This window comes from Nicotiana tabacum, chromosome 13 (assembly GCF_000715075.1).
Source record: "Nicotiana tabacum cultivar K326 chromosome 13, ASM71507v2, whole genome shotgun sequence".
Lineage (NCBI taxonomy): Eukaryota > Viridiplantae > Streptophyta > Magnoliopsida > Solanales > Solanaceae > Nicotiana > Nicotiana tabacum.
In genome coordinates this window covers 21,872,927-21,891,263 of record NC_134092.1, presented here as the reverse complement: position 1 = coordinate 21,891,263, position 18,337 = coordinate 21,872,927, and the positions used below count along the sequence as shown (strand labels likewise).

At 37.5% G+C, this 18,337-nt stretch overlaps 1 protein-coding gene across 1 annotated transcript; it reads right to left on the bottom strand.

Annotated features, from left to right (window-relative positions):
- Window positions 1–2,938: 2,938 nt before the first annotated feature.
- On the bottom strand, window positions 2,939–11,213 carry LOC107790197 (cysteine desulfurase 1, chloroplastic-like). The gene is made up of 10 exons (XM_016612102.2): window positions 10,925–11,213; window positions 9,846–9,979; window positions 9,393–9,552; window positions 8,946–9,132; window positions 7,120–7,265; window positions 6,974–7,046; window positions 6,714–6,777; window positions 5,859–5,958; window positions 3,643–3,801; window positions 2,939–3,468 (listed from the first exon to the last, which is right to left on the bottom strand). Exons 1-10 carry the CDS (start codon window positions 11,159–11,161, stop codon window positions 3,298–3,300), a joined length of 1,431 nt encoding a protein of 476 aa, XP_016467588.1. The 5' UTR covers window positions 11,162–11,213; the 3' UTR covers window positions 2,939–3,297.
- Window positions 11,214–18,337: the final 7,124 nt, after the last annotated feature.

Below are 18,337 nucleotides of genomic sequence, written 5' to 3'. Positions count from 1 at the left end.
AGTTTCTAGTGACCTCAGTGCACACTATTACGGGTGAGTGATCAGAAACCCTATAATTATCATACACTGCCTCTATGTTGCTATACTTCATGAACCAGTAAGGATTCCCCAAGGCCCAATCAATGTTGCTGTAAATTCTATCAGCAGCTTCCCTTTTATTGCACCATGACCATTGGCAGCCTTTTCTATTCAACAATCCCAGTCTAGTGTCCTCAACACAAGCTTGGAAGTCTTCCACCTCATTCTGGCTGACAGGATTTCCATTAATTCTATCAGTGACAGAGAGCATAGTATTAAAATATCCTAGCACAAGCCAAGCCTCCACCATAGTATTGTTAATCTGTCTTAGCTGACTCCATATTTCCTGTCTCTCTGCTATTGTATTATACCCATACACAAAAGTTAACCAACAATTAAAATTTGAGATTTTGTCCCTGACTTCACAGTGCACCAGTTGGGCCCCAGCATGAATTATTTTAATGTCTATTTGTTGAGTCTTCCACATTATCCACATTCTTCCATTAAGAGCATGTGTATAATTTGCAAACATTTCCCATTCATTTTCTATTTTCCTTCTAACTCTTTTTTCATTCCATATTTTTACTTTTGTCTCAAGGCACCCTAGTACTGTTATTTTATTTTGAAGCAAAAAGACCTTGAGTTCTTTCTGCTTATAGGGCTTATTAAGCCCTCTAATATTCCATGAGCTAATAATCATGGAGGGTGGGCAAGGGGTACTCTTCCTTCCTTAGATGCCTGATTAGCATCCTCTCTTTCCTGAATTCTTAGTGCACTGAATCTGTTTTGATGTAGCATAGCTTCAATATTATCCTCAGACAGACCATTCCTTATTGATGTTTTCACCTTAGGGCTTTGCACCTGTTTTCCTTTAGATTTGGCTACCTGGAATTCAGCATTTTCATTCTGTACAATTTCACTAGAAACTACTTCTTGCCTTATCACTACTGATGTAGTTGCATTTTCATTACTTGGTTCAGCCCTTACTTCTTGTTCCGGAGTTACCATGTCTGCCTTTGGCTTAGCAATCCACTTAGTGACTTATTTCCTTTCCCTTCTATGTTGTTCACCTTGCTTCCTATTTTCTGCCTGACCTTTAGGAGCAGGGCCAGGTTGCTTTATTAATTCTGTTGGAGCACTACATTCCCCTGTACCATGCCCAATTTGAAGGCAGTCTTGACAAAAAGATGGTTGTCAGTCATAACTCAATTTTTGCTCCCTATGTTTACCATCAGCAGTTTCTATCAACATTGTTTCAGGCAATGGTTGAGACACATCCATTTCGATCAACATGCGTGCATATGATATCCTTGCTTCTTTAGCCGTTAATTTGTCTGTACAAATTGGATTCCCTATTGAGCTTGCAATTCTTCCCAGATTCTCCACCATTCAGTATTGTATAGGCAACCCAGGGAAGTTTACCCATATTGGGATATTGTTTGTAGTTTTCTTGATCATTTGGAATTCTGGCTCCCATTGTTTCAAAATCATTGGCCTATTGTTGAAGGTGTATAGCCCATTTCGAAGCACTAGATCTCTATCATCATCAGATTCAAATTTAAAGATGAAGTAACCTTCGTCATGGAGTAATACCTGTGGAGTCGATACAAATTGCCATACCCCATAGACAAACTTCAACATCTCCTTGAATTGAGGAGATCCGCCTATTACATATCCAATTAAGCTTGTCCTCCACTTCATATTCTGCTCCTCCACTTCTATATAGTTCAATCTAACTATTTTCGTTCTGTCCTTAATGATAAGAGGATAATAATTCAACTTCAAACCTTGTTGTATAGATCTATTACCTTGGACAACTTCAGCTAAGGTTGGTTGTGGAACCCCTACACCCGTCGAGAAGATTAATTTTCTTGCCGCTTTAGCCATATCAGTCTCATTTTGTACTGGATTTGTAGGTGTCTTTACCACCGGAGCTTGAATTTTCACCAGCTCAGTTGGTTCCTTCCTCTCCTGTCCGTGCAGTACAGTTGAAGCACTACCCATTCCTTTCATCCAATGGATCAGTTGAACCGACCCAAGAGTTTGGGGAATTCTTGTTTCCGGTGTAACCAGCCTAGTATCATCTTCATCTACCTTATCTTCTTCACCCGTGCTCTTCATCTTAGCTATGGAGTTCCTCTTCTTCTGTCGAGCCATCCCTACCAGCGTATGTTAGCGATCCTTGCTTAACATGCGCCGAGAGAAGGAATGCTAGTTACTCGTCCCTGGTTACTATGATAGTATATATGTATATAAGTTAATGTACTAGTCTTGCTTTTTTTGGTGAATATAATAAAAAAAGTTTCATAAAAAATATATATAAATTTGGATAAACAGAAGAAAAAAAAATTACTAATTACCAAGTGATTGAGAACGGAAAATGAATTATTGAACAAGAAATTGAAGCTATAACATGCATTAGGGTAGAACTCTAAGATTGAGCATTTACATGGATCAATGTTGGGCATCATTATGGGTCCAAATGAGTTACTTTGGGTTAGCTCTAGCCCATCTTTAAAATTGTTCCAGTCCAAATCTATTAAAACTTGGGCAGGGTGGACGGGTCAAATGGATCAGTTTTGCCACTCCTAAATTGTTAATCTCTCTCTCTCAAGTGGCAATTGACCAAAACATGAGAATCTTTCGACTTTCACACTATCTTCCTCTTTGCCTTTATAATGGGCAAGAATGCTTTCGCCATTTTTGTGAAAAGATCCTACCATGGCCAGAGAATGAGCTCAATTGTACTATCCTTTACCCTAAGAACGGATTTTTATCAATCGGGAAGTCAAAGATTTGGTGGAAAATACTCTTTTAACGTATCAGCAAAACGTAAAGCCAGATTTCTCTGGAAACAAGCAGCGAAAGTGAACACAATATATGAAAAAATTAAGACGTACCAATTTATATGAACTTGGTATTTAAAATATCAAACTGCGATTAAAATAAATAGTTTCAGTGTTCAATACACAAAAACGGAGAATTATTATATCGACTTCTTTGCACCAACTAATATCAGCATTTGACATACAATAATGATGAGATTATTCAGCTTTTCGTTTGGATCACTTTGTGTGCCATTGTCAGAAGCGTACATTTCTCTAGAACACATGAAACAACAATACATCGATTCGCATGCTTCTCGTTCAAGTAACAAAAGCAATGGCTTCCAATAACATTACGGGTAACATCGAAAGCTTTAAAAGTAACTCATCAGCCACACAAGTTGAGATGTTTCTGCTTATATTACACATCCAGCTGGTCCTGCAGAAAGTACCCTCATTTGAAAGAAGTGAAAAAACTGATCGTGTCCTTGAGCGCCTCGATGAATCGATCAACATCATCTTTAGTATTGTAAAAGTGAAGGCTGGCACGTGCGCTTGAACTGATTCCCAAATGCCGATGGAGAGGCTGAGCGCAGTGGTGACCTGATCTAATAGCTACACCATGCTGCAGAAAACATTGTTATTAAGTAAAAACCTTCTCAATTTACGTGCTCTCTTAAACTGATTGTACGCATACCCTTGCTAGCTTACAACCGCACATAGTTACAGATCCCGCCCTCATTTTCGTAAGAGTAAAATCATATTATGCATGAGCTAGGAAGAAGTTTTATTTCCAAACCTGTTGGTCAAGGAAAGTTGCAATATCTGTTGGGTGGACATCTTTCACATTGAAAGAACAAAGAGCTGCTCGCTTGACAGTTTGTGAAGGTGCAGGGCCATAAATACGGACATCAGATACAGAAGAGAGGCTATCATACAGGTAATTAGCCAGCTCCATCTGCGGAAGGATATGAAAATGGGAAGAGTCATTATATAATTAAGAGCATTCCCTTTATGAACGTATATTATGCAATTTTGTCGTTTCTTTCCTTGATGCATCAGAACAAACCATTTGTGTATAGTGAAAACACCTCTGCCTGCCAAAAACTTGAGATGAACTCAAATATCATAGTGACACAAAAGCCAAAGGAACATATATAGATATGATTGATTCATTTCACTTAAGTTCTAAATGATTCTAAAGATAGAGCACTAACCTACATGAAATGGCAACAGCCACCCCCCAAGGAAGTGAGCAGACCACCAAAGAGGTAGTGATTATATATACAGATCCAACTTCCACTCACGCGGAAGGTGCTAAACTAATGATACAACACTTAAACTAAAAAAACAAAGGCAGCCCGGTGCATTAAGCTTCCGCTATGCGCGGGTCCGGGGAAGGGCCGGACCACAAGGGTCTATGCATTTCCGCAAGAGGCTGTTTCCACGGCTCACACCCATGACCTCCTGATCACATGGCAACAACTTCACCAGTTACGCCAGGCTCCCCTTCAGCACTTCAACTAATTATGCCCAAATAAAGGTTTTGACTGTTCACGAAGAATAATTCAAAATCTTTCTCCTTCATAGCAAAGCATTTATCCTTGGTAGCAAATACACGGCCAAAAGCCCAGGAAGATTACTTCTCAATGCCTTCATTCAAGCTGGAACTTGAAAACTAAAAGAAGTGAAGAATAGTAAACAAAATCCTACTGCTACATTAGATCTCTTCAGTATAGTGCAAATGTGTATCATACATCTTTCTCCTAATTCAAATTTAGATGCTACCACATTTTTCTCCTTTGGGATGGGTAATTTAGATGCTACCATTTCTTAGAACAGTGATATTGAGTATTAAGGTAAAGGGGTGTCCTCAGTATCAGCTAAGCACAATTCAGGAAATTAAGCAAAAGACAACCATCCGATTGGAGAAAGAAATATTGATTGGTTTTTCCGAAGAAGCAATCACAGAAAAGGATAATTGAATTTCATTGATAAGGCAAAACTAGAAACAGAAATAGATGTGATGCTTCTTAGCCTGTGTAGTAATGCAAGTCATATACTTTCTTCATTATTTAAACAGTTAGGCTGTAGAAGAGAGGGCTTCTGCTAATAAACTATCCAAGTCAAAGTCCTAGAACCATCAGTCAATAAAACAGGGCATGTCACGCAAATTATCTTTAATAGAAGAACTTAAGGGGAATGAATAAATATATCCAAAGCCTTTTATACTTCCAGTTGCCAACATCTTTTTCTTTCTTCATTGTGGTTTCAGTGTTTGGTAGGTTCTTGGGGGCAGGACAATAAGAAGCTTCAAAGTTGAACACCTAAGCTTTACAATACCTCAATTTGAATCCTTGGAAACACATAAAGAATGGTTGCAACAAAATGAAAAAAGAGACACAGATGCAACAAGGCGTTGCACAAATAATGGGGAAGTATATATACAAAAACTCAGAAATTGTTTGCAACCAAATGCAGACTTTTTTTTTTTGAATTATCAAAATGGGGAAATTGAAGGAAAGAAACCTCAATTAAATGCTGCGTGATGCCAAAATCATTTAGCCAAATGAAGAAACATGGACAGTGAGGATTCATAACCATCTCAATACTATGAATAAAAATAGCAGATCTTACCTTTTTTTTATATAAGTAAAAAAATGAGTTCATAAATTTAGCCGAGGGTTCTAGAAGCAGATCTTACCTATTTACTGATCATACATTCTAATCTTTCTCTCTACCTCACCAATACAGTCACACAAAGTAATTAGTTGTCTTTTCTAACTCCCTCGCCTTTTTATTCATTTTGATACTACCTTTCCTAATACAAACAAGCCAGTAAACCTATTTAAGTTGGAAGCTTCTTCAACATCATCATGACCCAATCCCACGATGCAGGTAAATAAGTGTGTCCAACGAAAGAATTAATTAGCAAAACAGAAAGTGCAAACTTATCTCTTTCAATTTCCCAGAAAGTAGACTTCATGAATACAAGGTTAAGGGATATAAACTCACCTCATAATCATGAATCTGTTGCATGCCAATTTCAGACAGATAATCGATTGCAGCTCCAAGCCCAATTGCTTCTCCAATTGCTGGAGTCCCAGCCTCAAATCTGATCCCAATTACAAAAGAGAACTTAGAAGAGCACTTTGATTTAAAAATCAGATGCTTGACCATTAGTGAAAACATTGAAGTTCCAAACCTATGTATCACTTTTCTTTTTCAAACCTATGTATTATTTCCTGATCCAATATAAAGTTTAAAGATACTTAAGATGAGAAGTTGTAATCAAATTCATTGACGTAGAACCTGCATTAATTATGAACGTCTCATATAGAATTCAAAACTCTTCAAAACCAAAAGGGACAAAATTATATAGGAGAAAACTAAGACGTAAAAGCATCATATAATGCTCAGAAATGATGAGGAGGAGAATGAATAGCTTTAGCTTTAGAAGTACGGGCATCTTTGCATAGATCTAAATCGCAGAATCAAGAAGTAAAACCAATCCCCAATGGTAATAAGAACCAATGACAATAAAGGCAAGATGGAGTTTCCAAATTGAACCATCTTGAAGATGGAAGCGACAAGTGCTATTATATTTAGAGGACGGTATTCTATTCAATACAAATGGAGCAAGAAAGGGGTCCAAGGAACACGGCCTGAGGTTAAAGGTAATGGTATTAATAACTAGAGATGATAAAAATGGACAAGTAGAGAAACTAAAATTATTACTGAATAAGACTTCGGGATCATGGTTAAAGGCACGCATTGGAAGCAGATAAAGCTTGAAATAAAAAAAAAGTTAAATAGTTGTCAAAGTATTGCCAGAAAATTCTAATAGGAACACGGGAAAAAGCAACAAACCTAGAAGGAGGTTCAGCATATGTGGAATGATCCAAATATACATCAGCTATCATTTCACCACCACCTGTAATTCAAGGAACAGGAACACAACCTTAAGAACCGGCTTGATTGAAACCACAGTTAAATATGTCAAATCCTTCTAACAGCATGAGATTTATCAGGCACAAGACCTCAGAGCTGAAGAAGCAGAATGTTAATCAAAGATACTTGGCTTTAATTTTCTTTTTCCTAATAAAGTTAAGAAAAAAAATATTACATACCAAGGAAAGGAGGCATGGCAGAAAGGATCTCGCTCTTGCCATACAAGAACCCGACGCCTGTAGGCCCACACATCTGAAGAATGTTTATCCTCAATTTCAAATACTCAATGGAGAACCAATTGTATACTACATGTCATTGTCCTCACCTTATGAGAGGAAGCAACAAGAAAATCAGCATCCAGATTCTTAACATCAACCACCATGTGTGGAACACTTTGACAAGCATCTACAAGCACTTTTGCTCCAACATCATGCGCCCAACTTATGACTTCATCCATTGGAAGAACAGAAGCTGCATGATATGGGGTACCACTAAGAAAAGACCAATGGACAGGAAATGGATAAATAGAAATATGGGAAAGTGAATGCACAAAGAGGAAGTGTATCTGGATTTGTAATCAAATAACAATGAGCAGGTCGAAATTTAAGCCACGAGATCTCCACAGTTGACCCCAAAAATAAAATCTAAAACATTGACCAAGAACAGTGACTGTTATCCACTAGGTTACATTGTCTAAGCATACTACATGGTTAGACATTAGGATCACAATAGTTTTTGATATCGTGGTGTCCGGGCCAGCTTGCACACACCTCGACTAATTCAATGGGATACCTGCTACATACCACTAGCACTAGTATCGAATAACTCTGTCCACCAGGCTTTGACATATGGGAAGAAATCACCGACTGATTTTGCCTCTAGCTGGGATCTGAACCTGAGACCTCATGATTCTCAACCAACTTCATTGACAACTAGGTCACACCCTTGGATGCTATCACAATAGTTAATATTTAGGGATGCATTATAATAATTCGACTCATCCGAATGTATGATACCGAAACTAAGCTCGTCTCCAATCGAGAGAATTAACCCTGGACAGACTCAAATTGAAGATCCACATGATAACATTCTCTAGTAAAGAAAGAAGCATCTGATTGGAAAGCAGGATTTGAGAGATCACTAAGACAGAAAATATGTTTGGGCCGATGATCTCCAGTCCCCCCCACCCCCCACCCCAAGGTCAAGTTCTATCATGAAGTACTTGCTGGGTTCCATTTTCTTATTTCACAGGTCAAGTCTAAAGTATGACACTTATTTCCTTGCTTCTATTATTTTGTCACCAAGTTTTGCCCGGGGTAGGGGTAAGGTCTGCGTACACACTACCCTCCCCAGACCCCACTAGTGGGATTATACTGGGTTGTTGTTGTTTGTTGCAAGTTTTGCCAAAAGCAATAGAAAATGATAAGTAAAATGGAAATCCCTCCCAGAGTTTAGATATATATCAGAGAACTACTAGACTTTATCTTCCAGTTGCTCTGTTCCCAGTAAGCATTCAGTTGAGCAATAGAAAAAAGGAATGTCAAAATGAAAAATTCTTTTAAGAATATCATTGGAATCACACAGAGAAAAAAACTTGAAAATTCTCAAAAGCAGGTGTAGCCTGGACAAACCAGATATAGAATAGTTCCTGCAGATTTTACGCAATGATCAAATCCACATTTAAAAAGACCTCAATTTGTCAAAAAACAAATCTAGACAAATTTGGTTCATTTCTACTAAATTCTATCAATATAAGAAGTAGCGAGTAAGTCAATTACTCTGCAACAGTGACTAGCAGTGATGCATGCAATGGAAAGAGCAATATGATCACTTTTTCCTTTAAAGATCAATACAAATGCAGAGACAAGAGTGTTATTACAAGTTGGACTAAGAGCGTCATTTATATCTCTAGTGTTGCATCAAACTGAGATGAGATTGAATTGTGGGTCCACAAGGTTCTTCTATTATCTGGAAATCAAAATTAGTGGTGTTCCTCAAAAAGACGAACCTCTCTTGATAGAATAATTATTCACAACCTAAAGAAAAAATTGGATAAGGTACAGCGTCTACCTCAAATACACGAACCTCTCTTGATAGAATAATTATTCACAACCTAAAGAAAAAATTGGATAAGGTAAAGTGTCCACCAACCTAACATATTTGAGACATGATGAATGACCAGAAGTTTTGTCCTCCTTGAGATAAAGCCTCTTAATTGACCTACGTCTGGAACTTCATCCTCTGTCAAATTTACAAACCTCAGGACAGCACCAGTCTTTTGAGCGACAAGTTGCCAAGGAACAATTGCACTATGATGTTCAGCTATTGTGGTTATAATCTACAAATTAAGAAGACAGCAATTTTGTAATCAAGTACAAGCAGCACATCTAAGTACTTCAACGACAATTGCCAGAAAACTTTAAGAAAGTGTTAGAATAAGGATCGAAAGTTCAAAAATCTGATGGGGAGAAAAGGATAACAATAGATATGTGTTCGTTAAAGATATGTATAATTAACATAATTAAAAAATCCTCTCAAATAGCTATCTCCAGACATTAAAATGTCAAATAACAAACTCTAGGAAGAAAGAAAATATACCTCATCTCCTGGTTTCAAGTTTGAGAGTCCCCAAGAGTAAGCCACTAAGTTGATAGCTTCGGTAGCATTTCTTGTAAAAACAATCTCTCTAGCTCCGGCCGCATTAATGAAATTTGCCACCTTTTGCCTAGCTGACTCATACTCATCTGTCGCCTTTGCACTTGATTCGAAATTATAATACAAACAAGTCAATATAGGATATCTGAAAATCAATCAACCAACTACGCCTCAATCCTAATTTAGTGTGTTGGTTCTATGTATTATGTATCTATTCCGCAATGTTCAAGTTTACAGTGTACATAAAAATAATATGTAAAAGAAGTCCCTAACCACAAGCCTATGAAATTTGAAATGAATTTTTTTATTGATAGATAAAATTGCGACGAACTTCTAGATTTCATAACAATTGAAAGAAAAAAAAAAGCAGAGTATAAATCATTTTAAGATGAGTACCTCAAATAATGAATGCCCCGGTGGACGTTGGAATTGTAAGATTCATAATAATTCTGCAAAGCATTGATTACAGCTGTTGGCTTCTGGGACGTTGCAGCATTGTCCAAATATACAAGCTTTGAGCCATTTATCTCCTGCAAATATCACTATGATATCATTCCAAGTAATATCAATTCTACACCGCTAATGCCACCCCCAACCCAACATTAAGGGAACATTTGGCAGGGTGTATTAGAAGAAATAATCATGGTATAAAGTTTTCTACTTAGTTATTCAGTGTCTGCTATTCTTTTTCAATTTCTGTATAATTTAATCTTTATACAACCTATACATCAATTTATGTCATTGTTTTTTACTAAGACCAATGTGGTATAATCGATCATATCGATTATATATGGACAAAACACTCAAAATGGCAAAACTACCCCTCAGGCCTCCTCAAACCCTTTTTCAAACCATTATACAATTTTAAACCAAACAAAAGTTTAAGTTATACACCGTATTATCAAAATTTTAATACAATGAACCAAATGGCCAATAAAAGATAATCCTGCATTATTGATCATGTATTACAGTCACTGCATGACTTGTTTCTAAACCAGCGACCCCAAAGAGTTATCAGATTATTCCACTTAGCTCGTTATGTCACTCAAAAATCAAAATTTCAGCTAGCATTTCCATAAGAACTTAACTCTACTATGTGCAAAGCACAACCGGTCCCAGATTCGGATAAAGAAGAATGGATGCAGTTAGCTAACAGCGAGCAGTATAGTTAGATTACAATAAACCCTCAAATAATACATAGAATTCATCCGTATAATCTACTTCGGTTATTAGCGAAAACAGTTCTGGCAAAACTGAGTTTTTGAGTTTTTAGAAAAGAGAAGATTTTGCCCAAAAATAAAAATACGAGGAACTTTTTTTGAAAAGTTTGAAGATTTCAAAAGGTCAGCTTACTTTTCAAACAATTTATCCAAAGACAAAAAAATACTGTTTTGTGAAAAGTCAAACAAACGCATAGAATCTTCCACGCCGCCAAAAAAACTTAATCAAAATTTACAAGTAGCAAGAGGAAGGACCTGGTGAAGTATTGGGAAGTCGGACCGGGTAATATGCCCGAGCGAACCGGGTCCAATTTTCGTGTCGTTTATTAATGGAGGAGAAGAAGCTGCTGAAGCTGAAACATGTAACGGCCGGGACCGCCACCGGAGAGAACCGGAGCTCCGATTGGTGATATTAGGGTTCCGGCTTACCGTTCGGAGACACGGCAGTTTCAGAATTGCTCCTTCCATCGTCGTCGACGTCGTAGTTATCATCGTCGGCTGCGTCAACTGCAACTACTACAAACCGTATCTTTTCCTTTTTCATATTTATATATATTTTTTTTCCCTGTTAATTTGTACGCATTTGGTAGTTGTACCATACTTCTTATTGAAATTACATTGAACACCTTGTTCACATGGCAATGTTCGAGTCTTCGAGATTCGATCCCATGTGCTTTCTTACCAGTTTCAAAGGGCGTGCGCATCTTAATAATTTTAATTTGAGCCTTAGTTGGTAGTAATATTTTCCCAGTATTGATCAAAATACTATTTGTGCAAAAATTATTGTAAAAAAATACAATAATGCAAAAGTGTAATACTAAAATAAAGAATTACCTTTACTAATTCGTATTCATGTGAAAATTTAGTTTTAAAGCAAAATTTCAATTTAAAGTATTATGCATTATTACCGAATATGAGAGGCGTTTATTTTATTCTTTAATAAAAATGTATTCATACCAAAGTAACACTAGCTTATGTTCTGACCCGAGTAGCATGGGGCATGCGCAATCCCGTGTGAATCAGCAAAGTCCACCTTGCAAGGATAAATACTCATGGATGACCGATAGTGAAATAGAGGAAACGGTGAAAAGAACCCCCATCGTGGAGTGAAATAGAACATGAAACTGTAAGCTCTCAAGTTGTGGGAGGAGTCAAGGTTTTGATCGCATGCCTGTTAAAGAATGAGCTGTAATTGACAATTCGAAGTTGCACATTATCCCTTTCCTGTAATGGATCCGGTGGAAAAAAAATTGATAAATTTATACCGTGCGTTATTGCGCCTTGATTTATAGTTATTAAGAAATAAATGCCTTTAACATGTTCCATATCACTACATACCTATTTTTTCATATTTTCATTTCACACCAAATAATAAACATGCTTTTCGCATAAGTTAACCCATATTTTATTATTATATTAACAACTCATTCAGTACAAATAGGATGAGTCGAAAGAAGATAATGATATCGAGATGACTATAAGTGAAAAAATCAAATTCTCTCACAACCTTGCAGTTATCCAAGTTAATTGTACAAGTTAACAGAAATTTGTTAAAATTAATGCGTACCTCAGCTTATCATATCAACCATGATGAGAAAGAAAATGTTGAGATTTTTACTATCTTGTGTTTGATTTCAATATAACAGTCATGTTCAAAGGTTCAAACTAAATTGCTAATCTTGTCTAGATCACAACCAAGTTAATTGATAAATAAGTGTTTACCCGTAAAATTGTACAGTTGAATTTATACGTGATTTCTAGACAAGTAAACTAATTTGATCCTGAAATAATATAATAATCGAAGAAATACGTAGTACTTAGCCTTGTGTAGATGAAATAGCATAGATAGTGATTCCGTGAACACGGTTTCCGAACACAGCAATGATAGGATCAAAAGGCAAGAGAGTGAATTGTATAAAGTTTTGTATAGAATATAATATATGTTCTTGCCAGAAATTTCGTATCATTTATAATGGTAACTGAGCTCACTATTTATAGCTATACCTAGGGAAAAAAGTTCTATGAGCATGCCCTCCTTTAATGTTAATTATGAGGGTCATTGATTGAGATGTAACGTTGAGTATAAATGCCAAATTATCTGTAACAGACCGTCGCTCTTAATATTGTAGAATATTCCTTAGTAAATGCCACCGGGCGTAGAGCTTTTAATACACTTTTATGAACGTTATACATTCTGGTGACAAGCGTAATTACTGCATTCGGTCCTCAACCATCCCATATTGGATTCCACGTGTCCTCATTTTAGTCAGCCACGTGTCATATCATATTTTACCCTATACAGATAGTCCATCTGCTTTCCTGTGACATAACTTTGTATTATCGGAAAGTTTGTAGAAACACTTTTTGGGCGAGAATTACTATAACTCCATCTGAATGTCTCTGACAGCTGATTAGATGCACGTCTCTCCGTATTTAATGCCCCAAACACGCATCATCCCATGATTCAGTATAGCTTTTGCCGATTATCGAGGTAATTATGGCCATGAATTTAGCCGCCAGAATTTTGCTTATACGCAACTTTCTTTTCCTTTACGCTTCACAATTGCTTGAGTTTCTGATTTGCATTTTTCCATCCTTTTCCTAATTTTCTTCAAACACAAACTCTTTACCTTCTTATTTTCCAATGGCTTCTTCTTCCAAACGTGGTGGTTCTTCAAAGAATAAAAATGAAACCGAGGATTTCGTTCCTCCAACAGTGGATTCCATCATCCCAAGAAGTCTTAGTACTTCGAAGGATTTTGAAGAGAAAGTTCCTACCGCTAACCCTCGTACATGGGTTGTTAGTAGGTACCCTTCTTCCATTCGTCCTTCCAGTATTCCTGTTGTGAAGGAGGATTGCCGCTGCAATGAGTTGGAAATCATCGCTCCTGATCTATCGGAGCGAGTGACCCTTCCCAAGGAAGGTTTCACATACTTTTTCATGTATCCATTTACTTTGGGTGCATTTTCTTTGAGCGGAGAGCTTGATACTGTGATTGCGGAGTTTTTCCTTCACTATCAGGTATGTTTGGCAAATGTAAGTCCTTCAGTGTGGAGGACGATCGCCTGCCTCCGACGCTTGTGCCAAGAAACTGGAGAGGAGCTAACCTTAGCTCATGTGATGAATATTTATTCCCCCAAAATCTTCCGTGGGGGAACGATAAACCTTTTACAAGCGTGGCCACCATGATCTGTTGTCTAGCATGGATGATGACAACGACCGTGGGTGGATGGAGCGGTTCATTGCAGTTTTCACGAACGACATCATTCCGACAACATCTTCATCCTTTCCGGTTGCTTGGAACCGCACTCGTAAGCTCTTTGTATAATATTCCTCTTACTAGATGTTACAACCTATGTTTCTGTACGTACGAGTACGTCGCAAGTCAATTGATGTAATCTCATAAATGAAATCATATTTGAAAAGTTTACAAAGTAAGTTAATCATGTTACCTTGGAGTTTACAAATATTGAAGATCATGAACAACACGTACAAAGAGGGTTGGAAAGTTCAGAAGCTAAAGTAATTGAAGAAAATAATGTTTCGTCGAAAGTCGACAAGTTGGAAATATTATAGTATGTACTTTTAGGGCGAGACCAGAGTACTAAACATGATAAGGAGGTTATGTTATGAGTCATGTTAGTCGTATGATAGTCGTGTGTTATATTTTGAAGTCAAGCGAGTGGTGGAACAAAAGTCGATGAGAGTCATCACAAGTTACGTCCATAAGTTTTACTGAAACTTTGGGTCAAATGTAACTGCCATTTTCTCCCAATATACTTAGAGTTATGGGGTGTTCTACACATCAAATTAAATATCTATGAGTCTAGTTTCTAACGCATTAAACCGTTTTGTCAATACGATATAGGAGTAGAGAGATATGAGCGTTTTTGCGAGACTGCGCAGACTGTCACCTACTTGCTTAAACGAGAATCCAAAAATGGGCCAGTTCGGGTCGTCCAAAAATGGGCCAGTTCGGGTCGTCCAAAGAGGTATTTTTAAAGGCATATCCTCTTCATATATTAGACTGATAATAGGGCAAAATAACCAGACATAATCTCTACAAAAATTCTCCAAAAATTGCCCACAAACCCCAATTGATTTTCTCTCCCTTTCAAGTCCTAATTAGAGGTAAAGCCTAGAGTTTGAAGAACCAAGATAGGAGCTGAGTTATCCAACAAATAAGGTAAGTTTAATGATCTCTTTCATCTATTTTTTTCTGTTGTAGATGCATAGTAAGTCGTTCTATATTTGTAAGAACTCACGGGATGGTGATCGAAAGCCGTGAGTTCGAGTTATTCACTTGTAGCGGACTGTTTTGTAGACTGTTTTGTAGTGCTGTTGGGCTGCATGTTTTACTACTATTTTATGGAGTTTTGGAGTGGGGAAGGGTGTGGAGAAACACCACATAAATGCAGGGTGGTGGGCTGGTCATTCGTCGTAACATTTTTGGGTTGTTTGACACTACTACGGTGGTCGTTTTGTGTATGAAGAGATTGGGGTGTGTTGGGCTGTTTTGTAGTATTTTGTGGTGTATATAAGGTTGGAAAATAATATATTCATATTGATATTGTTGTATTCTTGTATTGTTGGTGTTATCTTGAATTTGGAGGAAGTAAGGATTATAGAGGAGATGCTGCCCGTTTTAATACAAAATAAGCTTGTCGTTCATTGTGCGATAGTTGTACCTTTCGTAACTTAATGATAGTATTATTATTGTTATTGTGGATTAAGGTACGAAGAGGCGAGTTCAACTTGGTGATTGTAAAGATTATGATAAGGTATGTTAAGGCTAAACTTTTTCTTCATTTTGGCATGATCATGTAACTACATATGTTTGATAACGAGACATAAAGAGAAGTTCGTATTCATGAATTTATTCACATTATTCTAGTCTCACAAGTTACAGTATTATCCCTTATCGAGACTTTTATATTCAATTGAGTATTGTCTTCTTCCAGTCAAGTGTGTATATATATATATATATACAGTATTACAGTATTTTCACCACCATCGAGCTATAATCGGTGGGCAGGCCCCTATTGGGCAACCTCTGATCAGATGGTAAGTTATATACCGAGCCTACTATGGCCGAGCGCCTATGAGCGAGCCCAGAATGGCCGAGATACAGAGCCTAGTATGGCCGAGCGCCTATGAGCGAGCCTACTACGGCAGGGCAGTTACACATACCGAGCCTTATAGGACCGGACAACTATTTTACATACTATATGGAGAGAGTTGAGTTAGTATCAACAGGTAAGCATATCTTAAGATTATTTTTGACTCCTAGTTACATTCAGTTATTATATCATCAGTTCAGTTTCAGCCTTCAGTTATTCTGTTGCCTTACATACTCAGTACATTATTTTGTACTGACGTCCTTTTGCTGGGGACACTGCATTTCATGTCTGCAGGTCCTGATAGACAGCTGGGTAGACCCTCCCAGTAGACAAAGCCAAATATCAACTTGGTTGGTAAGCTTTACTTCCCCGGAGTTACCAGGTCTATACCTTGGAGTCCGTTTTATATATACAGGTTTGATGGGTAGGTCGGGGCCCTATCCCGACCATGATACAATTCAACTATCTCTAGAGGCTTGTAGACAAGTCATGTATAGTTTGTATATCAGTAGATGTTCATGGCGGCCTCGTCAGCCTGCACATTTATATATATATATATATATATGAGTTTTTGGGTATGTATGAGTATTTGGGTATGTTTACCCCTCAGATGAGAGAGACGATTTTTTCATATGATTCAAAATATGGCCTCATCGGCCTAGGTTGAAGGTTACCCCTCTAGAGTTCACAGTTACAGAGTGGTACACTCGGGCCGAGTATGGTACCGGGTGTCGGCCACGCCTCTTCAGGTTTGGGGCGTGACTAAATTGGTATCAGAGCAGTTCTATCCTAGGGAGTCTACAAGCCGTGTCTAGTAGAGTCTTGTTTATGGGTGTGTTGTGCACCACACTTATAAGCAGGAGGCTACAAGGCATTTAGGAGTCTGTTACCCTTTATTCAAATCCAAATCGTGCTATAGAGCCGAATCATAAGAGTTCGAGCCAAAGCTTATGTTTGCTAATGATATAGAGATTCTTTCAATTAGAAAAATTATAGCTAGCTAGAGGGCTAATACAACAGCATGTAAGGGCATTAGTAGAGAGATAATTTGTGACTACGTGGCCCGTTTGAGACCCTATTAGATCGTGCTTACCATATGTGTGAATTTCCCATTTACCCTAAGACGGGAATATTCTAACATACCCCGTGAATAGCAGGCCATGGGAGTATCAGAAGGTAAAAGTATATGTTTCAACAGGTAACAGAAGCAAGGTGAAGAAGGGTACGAGGTACCTAGTTAATGAAGATTATCTGATTTCCACGTCAGGTAGAGAAATAAAAGGATTTTAAGTTACCTTCAACAGAAATAGAGCACCCATCTCAGTTATGCCCTATGAGAGCTAACATATATAGTTTAAGAGAAGGATGGGATATCAAGATCCATCTTGGGTTAGAGTAACCCGAAATGGTGGATTGAGCCAAGGGAGCTAAAAGCAAAACAATATTTTGTTGAAGTTTTCAGAATAATGCGATAGACAGAAGTATTAGCAGGAGAATAAGAAGAGAGTAAATGAAGTATATGAGAAAGATGTGACAAATGGGTGATAACGGTAAATCAAAATATGATATGATGACAGAGTCTATAGTCAAGTGAAAGAAAAGACAAGAGGTGACATGCCTTGAGACAATAAAAGAGTATAGGCCAAAAGTCATATCCTCATTTCGAGAAATGAGTTGGTGCGTCCAATGTGATTACCAAAACAAAAAAATTAGACCCCCTGAGTAATAGAAACCATCATGGGCTAGTGAACAAGATAAACTGAATATCAATTAGGAATCGAATGAGGTTATGATAATAGACATCAAGAGAATTTCAAAGATCGCATTCCAGCAATAATACAATCAACAACAGAAGAATAACCTTTAAAGGTCACTCAGGAAGACGCTTCCCTAAAGCAAGCACTTTGAGCAAAGTTAAGCTTAAGGGACTAAGTGTTTCAGTTATACTAGGTATCTGATACCATCGTGTGTAAGATATTCAATTATCCTTGGCACATAAGGGTTACTGCAAGACGAGTAAGAGTCAATAAAGACGTGAAAAGACGTCGAAGATGAAGAGGTAAAATATTTACAAGTAAGTCTTCATAGCATTAAATGTTAATACCCCCTAAAGGGGGGAAGATGGTGTAATATGGTATTAAGTTGGAGTTAAGTGGTTCAGGTAACTATGGAATAATAAAGGAAGAATGCAGTAAATGGTGAAAGGAATGATATTGCATTTATTCAAATCCTACATACATGATACGACTCTAGAATATTATGCAAGCACGACGCCGGGGAGAGGCAGTAAGGGTTCCCACACCAGATGTTATTGATAAATAAGTGCGTATGAACACATGATACATTAGGAGCCAGTGCAAAAGTTAAGTTAAGACAGAATACATAACTTAAGAGAGGTTACCCAGAATGTAAATATGAGCATGGACTGACGAGTAGTTAGTAGTTCATTCAGGAATTCAAGAAGAGCCTAGTCGTGGCTAGACAGGAAGTCTCGGATAAATTAGTAGATCATGTAAGATAAACAAAGTGAAACCCAGCATAGGAAAT

Bases quoted from the DNA above. Each gene is read 5' to 3' on its own strand.
- LOC107790197 (XM_016612102.2), bottom strand. From the start codon at position 11,161: ATGATAACTACGACGTCGACGACGATGGAAGGAGCAATTCTGAAACTG. The intron at 9,553-9,845 runs GTACTCATCTTA...TTTCGAATCAAG, and splicing joins CGGGGCATTCATTATTTGAG to TGCAAAGGCGACAGATGAGT. The intron at 3,469-3,642 runs GTTTGGAAATAA...TGTTTTCTGCAG, and splicing joins CAACTTTCCTTGACCAACAG to CATGGTGTAGCTATTAGATC.